The sequence below is a fragment of the Vicia villosa genome, linkage group LG2 (genome assembly GCF_029867415.1).
Source record: "Vicia villosa cultivar HV-30 ecotype Madison, WI linkage group LG2, Vvil1.0, whole genome shotgun sequence".
Taxonomy (NCBI): Eukaryota; Viridiplantae; Streptophyta; class Magnoliopsida; order Fabales; family Fabaceae; genus Vicia; species Vicia villosa.
The window spans coordinates 62,941,742-62,951,677 of record NC_081181.1 but is presented as its reverse complement, the minus strand read 5'-3'; the positions used below and the strand labels follow the sequence as shown (position 1 = coordinate 62,951,677).

Below are 9,936 nucleotides of genomic sequence, written 5' to 3'. Positions count from 1 at the left end.
GTGAGGTAAATCACTCCGTGGGGGTGGACTGGAGTAGTTTAGTTAACAACGAACCAGGATAAAAATAATTGTGCAAATTGTTTTTATCGTTCAAGTTTTTAGACTACACTTATTCAAACCCCCCCCCCCCTTTCTAAGTGTTTTTCTATCCTTCAAACTTCATCATTGTTCATCTCTCTCATCAGATCCGGTAACCTCTGCACTCCCTTCATCAAGGTCGGCGTACTTCCATTATCGTCGGAGGTAAATACATACCTTCAATGGCGATAGTGATACGATTTCGGCGGGGTATATGCGATTCTAGCGATGGGACTCGCAGATTCGCGGTCTGTTAATTTTTTCAGGGGGTAAGATTTTCAATTTTTTCTGATTTTTGATTTTAGGGTTTATCATCACAAAACTTTAATGAACTTTATTTGTCTCTTAAACTATTATTATTTTAGGGTTTGTTAGGTATGAGTGATTTTGGTTTGAGATTTGAATGATTTTGAGATATGAATCATTTGAGTATTTGAATGATTTAGGAGAAGGAAATAAGGCATATGCATCTGCTACTTCAGTGACTGCAAGAAAGATAGAAAGCTGATAATGAGGAGAAAGCTGATAATAAGGAGAAAACTGATAATGCATCAGTTGCAGCCACTGAGAAGAAGGGGAGTGATTTCCACCATTAAAAAGATAGCAATAAAGATGTTAATCATCCAAGCTTGCACTTCTTTTAACATATCTTTTGCCACACTAGGTTTGTAGTTAGCTTATTCATTATGGTTTATTGATATTATATGCTTTTGTATATGGACATTTGCTTAGTCATTTGAGTATATTTTTCAGGTTTGTTGATGTTGTTATGACTATTCCCAAAGGAACTCCGTTCCCCATGTGTAGTATGAATCCGGCGTTCAACCATGAACTGATTATACCTGCAATGTTTATGGGTTATGACTCTGAGTTCACGTGAAGAAAAATATGCAGATCTGGTTATGGATTATGGTTTACATTTCATTAATACACTCTCTAGCTTCAAAACTGTCGATCCAGTTCCTCTGTCGTTACAATGGTATAATTCTGACCCAGTTTCCCCTCTGCAACCGCAAGGTAAACCATTCACTCCTTATTTTATGTATCTACAAAAACATTAAGAACAATCATCCTTTTCAATATTGATTTTCTTTTGAATACAGTTTCCAATGATAAAATGAAGTTTGCCTCTCTAGATAGCTTTTTTCCCTGCTTTCTAAATGCATTTTTCATATATGTTTTTCTGTCTACAGAAGGAAAATATTGTTCATTTCTTCAATGACTCTAATTTTGTTTCAGTATGGTTTATAAATTCTTTTTAGAATTCATTTTCTTTTATAATGAATTTCCCCTTCTTCTTGTATATATTGCAGGGAAGCTTGAATTCAATTTGCTTTATAAACTTGAGGTAAGACCATAAGTTTCAATGTTGATTCTATTTAGAGATGTTGAAATTTAATCAGTCAGCTCATCCTTGAATTTTGTAGAGATTTTTTGCTTTTCTAATTTAATCATGTCTAGGACCTCCTTCAAGACTCAGCACCCTCTCAGTATTTTAATTTTTTTATATAAATCTGAAATCAGTGTTGTTAAATATCGGTTATATCGCCGATATACCGGCTTTTCATATCGGAATTTTCCTATTCGATACGAAATCCGATATCCCGTTTCAATTTCGCGACGATCCGCATATCGGCCTTTTTTGTATACCGGTTTTGAATTTCATATCAGAATTTATATTTTTCTGATGAATTTTTTACTAAGTTATATTAAAAAAATAATTGAATGTGAAGAGGTGGAAGGAAAAAGTAGGCTACGAAGAGGTGAAGAGGTGGACAGTAATAGGTGGACAGTAATCAAGTGCAAATGTGAAGAAATCAAGTGAAAATGTGAAGAGGTGAAGTACTAATAAAGTTGAGAGCTGTATGGATATTAACATAATCTTAGTAGTCTCAAAAATAGAAGTGAATGTGAAGAGGTAATATTAGTTTGTGTGATTATATATTGGACTAATAGGAGTCATAATGCCTCAATCACCATAAATAATTGTTTATGTTAGTAGCTTTTATACATTTTTCATGTTTTATTTTATATATAATTATTTATTTTAATCCCTGTCACCTCGGTTTTTTTACGAGAACTGACTCTTCTTTTTATTTTTTGAATTGCGAAAAGCAGAGAGTCGTCACCGACTTTTATTTTATCCAATTAAGGAAAGATTTATAAAAGAAACAGGAAAAGACCTTTGAGAGATTTTGGGTTCGGGGGGTAGGTTATACAAAGGGAAGGTATTAGCACCCTTTGTATCCATGGTTATCCATGGGCTCTTAATTGCTTAACTCACTTGTTTGAATCGTTTGATTTGCTTGAAATGCTTGTATGTGGTTTTAAACCCTTTTGTAAAGAATTAACTTTGTAATGATCCTTGTGCGGATATATACAAAGTGGTTATCTTTGAAATAGGTTTTGATAGTTTGAAAATGATCTTTAACCTTGTAATTATCCTTGTTTGGAATTATACAAAATATAGTCTTTTGAAATTTTGTTTTGAGAAAAACAGTGATGTGTGAAACACTTGTTTGTTTTTTATTTTGTTTGCGAGCAAGCAATTATGAGGTTTATCCTAGGTTCGTAAGGTCCTTTCCTATTTCTTTTAGAAAATTTTCCCTAACTGGATACCAACAGGAATTTGAATTGCATTTAAAATAGTATGATTGATTTGAAAAGAGTAACAGGGATTACCCTGAGAGGTGCAAGTGTGATTGTGTATTGATTTAGATATTTTTTGTCTTGCGATTAGTGATCTAACGCTTCAGTTTTTATTCTTGACATACACGCAGTTTATATGTGCAGAAATTAAAATGCGGAAATGTAAAATGTGGAAAATAAATCTACGCTATTACATCGATCGTGCGAGAAATGTAAACTACGCTATTTACATGAATTTTGCAACCTATACACTTATCTAGGAATTTAAATTGCAATAAGTAAATGGAAAATGTTTTTTTGGATTTTTTGGATGGTGTTTTAATTAAAATTAAAAACATAATTACTCTAATTAAAAGGCAAAAAATTAGAAATAAAATTTAAACCTAAAAAATTAAGTCTAAAATATGTTCAAGTTGCTTGTTAATTAATTTTAGAATAAAATTAATTTTTTTTGTGATTTTCGAAATTGTTTTTGAGGTTATTAAGTTAATTAACACATAATTATGCAAATAATTATACACATAAATTAAACTTAAAGAGAAAAATAATCTAATTATGTCCAAAATTAGTCTATAATATATAAACTAAATTTACTAAAAGAAATTATTTTTTCTGATTTTTTGATAGTTTAGAAATAATTAAAAAGTAAATATATAAATATATACTAATTAATTAAACAAAATATTTTAATTATAAATAAAAATAAAATATTTTTTGGGTTTTTGAAAGTATTTTTAATTAATTTTGCAAAGAAAAACAAATAAAATAAAAAATATAATATTTGTGATCTGGTGTGTCAAAACTGAGGATCTATGATATAGATGCCAGGCTTATGGGCGTTGGATATGGAATAAATGAAATCTGAAGGCTGAGATTGAAGAGGTGCGTGGTAAGAGCGTAGGGTAATGAACGCTGGATCCAAGGAATTTAAAATGACCTAGGCGCGCAAACAGACCAATAGGAGCACGCCACGCAGGTCTTTTCCTGTTCATCTTCTTCTCAATTTTTCTGAAGCAAATAGCGGCAGTTTTAAACCCCCACTATTTTCGCGATAAACGCCATAACTCCCCTATGGCTTCAAAACCTGCAAAAACAAGGATTACAAACAACAAAAGCAACCCTGATCCCCTAATTAGGATGCTCTGAGTTTAAATATGACGTTAGTTTTGCTATTTGAGTGCTGTAGTTATGGATCCGAAGATATTGAAGCTTGAACACGCATGAACACTCATCAATGGTATTGATCAATTTTCACGTGGAAGCTGACATGTTAAAGCCCAGACCTGTCCTATAAGACCTCATGAACTCATTAGAATGATTAGATTACATTGAAATTAATTAAATATAAGAAAACAAAAATTGATTATGTATGAACATGAAGAATACTATGCACGTGCTATGACTCTCATGGGACCATATTAGGGGTTCATTCTTACTCTATATGATCTCAGAAGATGATTGAAAAGATTTGTTTTGATTGATAATAGCTTTTACAAAGAAAACGAAAATTACAAGTGTTTAGATATTTTGTGAGTTTTGTAATGTTTGTGGCTATTCTTTGGGCAATGATTTCGTGTCTTGTTACTTGCTGAAGCTTGGTATTTATAGACAAGTGTTTTGAAGCAGATAAACTTGAATGCCAAGTCCAAGTCTTGCATACTTGAGTACTTTTAATTTTTGCACTTTTTCATTAATGGAAGCTTTGAAAAACATGGCCATGGTTTCCAATTTCATCACCCACTTCTGCCACTCCAATGCTCAGAGATTTCTGTCCCCTTGAACCAATCTTGAATCTAGAAGCAAAGACTTTGCCAACATCTTGAATCATTTCTTATTAATTTAATTTTAAATGAATAAAATTAAATCAAAATGAAATAAAACCCTCATGGGCCTAAGATTGGTCGTGGATGGCCTTAAGCAATCTTAGAAACATGTTTGGATCACAAAAGATTAGGCCCCTTTGGAAAAAATCAAGTTTGATCAATGTTAGTTTCATGTATTTTCCTAAAAAATGACCAACTTCAACAAGGCATAACTCCCTCAATTTTGATCATATGAATGTGTTCATGTACTTTTTGAAATCCTCAAGATGTCCTCTACAAGCCACTTTGGAAGCTTTTTTGCATTTGGAGAAGTTATCTTGATGTTATGGGCTTTGACAAAAAACTGCTTTTTGTTGACTTTGAAAACGACTTGTAATGTCTTGGCTCATATCTCCCAAATGGTAAATCCAATGATCATGGGACCAATTTCATTTGAAAGGTAATTGAATTTCCTTCAAAATGAGCTTTGGTTGGAATTTTTGTGATGAACGAGGAGAGAGTTATGGCCGGTCAAAGTTCAGTTGACTTTTAGGTAAAAACCCTAATTTTGAAACTTGGAATTTTGTCGATTTCTGAACTTTTCTTGATGAATTATGATCAACCATTGATCAAATGATGAATCTTTTGATAAAATATGGATGTTGACAAAAAATTGCATTTTTGACTGTCTGTTGATTTTTTGGTCAAACTGGTCGTCTGTTGACCGTTTGAGCAGTTGACTGTGCGTCCGAGCGAATCGAAGTTTGAAAATTTGTCTGGTGGTACTTTGAGACATGTGGAAATTTGTGAAATCCATTTGAGGTCTCAAAAACTCATTCTCCTGAAAAAAACAAAAACCCTAGTTAGGGACTGTTTGTGTAGGAGACAGTTAGGCGTACCTGATTTTTGTGCAGTGTTGAGTCTCTGCTGATCATGTGATTATCAGGAGACTTCTAGAACAAAAATCTTGGAAATTTTAAGTGCACATCTTGAGGTGCGGCAGTTGAATTGACTGTTGATACAGATGCGGAGAATTGCGCTGATAGCGGGGTTTGACTGGTAAATGGCTGTCCGAGTACTAGCGTGACAGTTAAAGTAAAAACTTAACAGTTAAAGTTAATTTTTCTTTTTGTTTTTGTTGTGTTAATGGTGAAAAATTATTCACATGATTTGTTAGAAAAACAAAAACATAATAAATAAAAATATATACTGTACGCGCACAAATATTGAAAATAAAACGATAAATGATTTAATGCACAGAAAAATAAATATTTAACTAGCAATAAAACATAAACAATATTTCAATATTTAAATAACAGTACAACAGATAGTACGATATTTAATACGGACAATACAAATATTAAATAACGACAAAAACAATGAACAGTACATTATAACACATACCACGAACGGTACATTATTTGAAAACGACAAACTTTAAGTATGACGATTAAAGACCCATGCTATAAACAACAGTAGATAGATGGCCGGGAGTGAAAACAACTCAGGTCTGCATTCTTTAGGATTATGAAGACAAAAAAAGGATATGATCACCACAAAAATAATGATGACCACAAGAAGAAACGTTTCCACCCACTTTGCCATTTTTTGCCGAGGAAGAAGAGAAAATGATTAGGAGATAGTATGATAGAAATTTGGGAGATAAGTGAAATTTGACGTGAGAAATTATGGGAAAAATGAGGAGTATCTATAGAGTGAAAAAGTGAAGGATAGAGACGTTGGGGAATGGAGTGGCACCGTAAAAGAGGAAAATTTGAATGGTAGTAGGATTTGAAAAAAAGATGGTAGGTTTTGAAAAGAAAGGAGTATAGAATAAAGTTAGGATTTGATTTGAAAGAAGAAGATTTGAAAAGAAAGAAAGAGATTTGGAAAATAGTAAGAGTTTTGAAAAAAAATATAGTATAAAATAAAAATTAGTGGGAAATAAAACCAATAATAATTTAATTGTTACTAGTATAATCTGAAACCCCGGACTCTGCGCCTGTAAATTTTAATTCTGTACCAACTGCGTCAGCATTATTTATCTGAAAATAAATCTCAAATAAACAGTGTATGAAGTGATAAACAGTATTTGGCGTTTATGTAAGAATAAATTCAACAGCGAACCAAAATACTGTATAAAAAATTCTAAAAATTGAGTATTCATAAAATCAGGATATTTATGAAATAAAAATCCAAGATTGTATAAAACTTCAAATTTTTAGACAGAAGTCTGTTGACTTCTCTTTGAAAAAAAGACGCGGGCAAATTTTGGGGTGTAACAATCCCCTTTGTGGTTTTCGCTATTTGCCCGTTACGATATCCGATATTTCTCATATCGGGTTTTTGGCTATCCGATATTTTCCGGGATCCGTTATTAACAACACTGTCTTAAATTATTGGGACTCTGTGATATGATGAATAAATGAACTAACATGTTACATAGGTGTTTAACTAAATTGACATGGGTAGTTTTTTAATGATTTTGAATTTAAGGAATTCTTCAGATTTGTCTATCTTGATAGTAAACTTACCTCCAAGCAAGTCTCTGGTTTAATATATTTTTTAGTATATATCTCTTGAACATTGAAGTATATCAGCTATAGAGATAATAAATATTGGAAATTAAAAGATAATAAACTATTATATTATCTTGATCTTTGCATATTTTCATGTTTACTCGATTATTAATTTGTTTATGTTGTCCGTAAAAGAATTAAGCTTAGTGCAGAGAAGGCTATTTTTGTTTTCATCGACAACATTCTACCTCCAACTGGTAATTATCCAGCCTTACAAGATGCTTATTTTTTGTGCCAGTTTAGTAGTGATTATTATAACTAAATCCCCTATTGTGTCAGTAGGAATAATTTGAGACTAGTTTAATTTAAATAGCTCCCATCTTATCTGAGGTGGGAATGCTATCCAATTTGCACAGGTGTTTGTGGGAATGCTATCCAATTTGCACAACGGTTAGTAGTGTGTATTAATTAGTCATGCATTATAGGTGATAAATTCTTGTGGTTTTTGGTCAAATACTTGAGTCTTCTTCTGTGAATGTTATTTGAAAATGATTCTTAATTCTATTACTGACAATTAATTATTTGATATTACAGTTGCAGAAATGTGATTGCAATTGATATTGATCCATTCAAGATTGGTTATGCTAGGCATAATGCTTCTATTTATAGAGTGGATGATCAAATTGACTTCATAATGGGTGACTTCTTCCTCTTGGGACCAAAGTTAAAGGTACTAAAGTTTTATTTTTACATGTTTTTCTGTTTTGCACAACGGAGTTGATGCCATGATTGATATGTTTTAGTCGTGCCACATTTATTTTGGATGTTTTTAAAGTATTGGCAACATTAGAAAGGCAAATATATAACTTAAGATTTTTGTCCCATCCTTATCTGTCTAATTATAATCTCTTTCCCCAACCTAGCTTTATACCAAAACTAAGCATACTTGTGTTATGCACTGTTGCTTAGGTGACACCTTTTATCCTCTCTTTTTTTTTCTTGCCATGACTGATTCTGTTCATTCTGCTCTATCTATTCAGCTAAGTTAGGAGGCAAGAAGATGCAAATAATCTGTTCATTCTTAGTGTTTTAATTAACTACTAAATCGTACCTTCTATGTGAATATAAGTCATATTAATTTGTTGTGTAAAAGTGTCTCTGAGTGCTTAAGAAAAAGAAACTTATTACATGTTTATATATATAAGCTTCTAACTGTTTTCAATATGGTTTTCAGAATAGCTTATTAAAACAACTAACAACTTATATATAAAACAATTCAACCATCAAAGTGAGTACCTAAGTTATATCATTGTGTCTTATTCTCATTCTTAGAACTTCAGGTGGTTATACTCTTAAGCATCAAGCTTCTCAAAGTGAGGTTGGTAGTTGTTTGATGGTGAAAGTTTATGCTATATTTTTCTTTAGCCCAATCTTGTTAAATAGCCACTGTACCTGCACTATACATCATTGATGTTTCATCAATAATATTAACATTATGTTGCAGATTTCTATTATAGTTTTACTCTAATATGTGTTTTTAGGTGTAATAAGGGACTTTATATTGTATGTACTTTTAGGTGTAATATTCAAAGCGACTTTATACTGAATAAAGTAACGACATAACGAGGGACTTTTAGTTGTCAATTTATTTTTAAATAGAGAGGTGTTATGTCACGAAACATAAACTCTCGCGATTATCACGAACACTATTTTTTTTCTTCATAAACTGATATTTTAAAATAGATAAAATAATCATCTTCATATACTAGCTAAAGACCATTTATTATTTACACATCAAACAAAAAAACCTTATCATTTCAAATTTCAGTCACTTAATCAGTAAAGAAAATTTCATATAAAAAACACTTTTTAAATCAGCATTGTCAGACACACAATTGTACTCTCCAATTTAAAAGCATGAGAATTGAGAAAGATAAAAGTCTGATTTTCGAAGCACCAAATTCCACAGAGCATGAGAATTGAGAATGATAAAAGTCTCATGTTCAAAGCACCAAATTCCACCTCATTGAAATATTGACGTGGTTACAATGAAAAAACTAAACAAAATTACTTATGCTAAGTAACAAGTATGCGATAAGTCACTAAAGAATATTCGTGATAATTATATTCGTGATATTAGCATTTTTTCTTTTAATTACAATGGAACGGTTCTTTTTTGTGATAGATCAAAAATCAAATATTTATTTCATGGCTCAGCTTATTTGGAAATTCATAAAAAAACTGATTTTTTGGACAAGTTATTAAATTAAAATGATATAAACATTTTATATTAAAGGCAAAATAACAATACTTCTCTAATATCAATCAAAATTTCCTTTTATATATAGTATTAATTTGTTAATTACAATAACAGATGATTTGTATTATAATTAATGATATTTTTATCTAATGATTTGACAAATTAGACTGCTTGATCTCGAATAAAATTGATTGTGGCGTGTGAATTGATATTGAATTGGTATTAAAATATAAATAATTGGTATTGTCTCTATTTATTTTTTATTATTAAAAATATAAATAATTTATATTTTAAATTTAATTAATTAAAATTTTATTTATTTTCACGGGTCACTATCACCACAATAATTTTTTTTTATTATTTAATTTAACCAACCAAATATTTGTAAATATTTATAGTTATTAGTGATATTTGTTATTAAATTATATAATTGCATATTTTATAGTTGCATTTAAATAAATTATATACCATTTAAAATTGAAGATTTAATTCATCTCAGAAGTTTACACGAGATACATCACTGAATATTTATAATTAGCATAAACTCACTATTTTCACGGGACACTACCATTACAATATATTTTTTATTTAAACAACAAAATATTATAAATATTTATAATTATTAGTG

At 30.7% G+C, this 9,936-nt stretch overlaps 1 protein-coding gene across 3 annotated transcripts; it reads left to right on the top strand.

Moving 5' to 3' along the window:
- Positions 1–160: 160 nt before the first annotated feature.
- On the top strand, positions 161–8,591 carry LOC131646217 (uncharacterized). 3 transcript variants are annotated; one of them, XM_058916330.1, is made up of 6 exons: positions 161–347; positions 525–742; positions 832–1,095; positions 1,392–1,426; positions 7,643–7,778; positions 8,381–8,591. In XM_058916330.1, exons 3-6 carry the CDS (start codon positions 967–969, stop codon positions 8,402–8,404), a joined length of 324 nt encoding a protein of 107 aa, XP_058772313.1. In that variant the 5' UTR covers positions 161–347; positions 525–742; positions 832–966; the 3' UTR covers positions 8,405–8,591. The 3 variants fall into 3 exon arrangements, 2 of the variants coding, with proteins under 2 accessions (XP_058772313.1, XP_058772314.1); XM_058916331.1 differs by having other exon boundaries at positions 8,089–8,591; XR_009297343.1 differs by lacking the exons at positions 161–347; positions 525–742; positions 832–1,095; positions 1,392–1,426; positions 8,381–8,591 and adding an exon at positions 6,819–7,498 and having other exon boundaries at positions 7,643–7,930.
- The last annotated feature ends 1,345 nt before the right edge of the window (positions 8,592–9,936 follow it).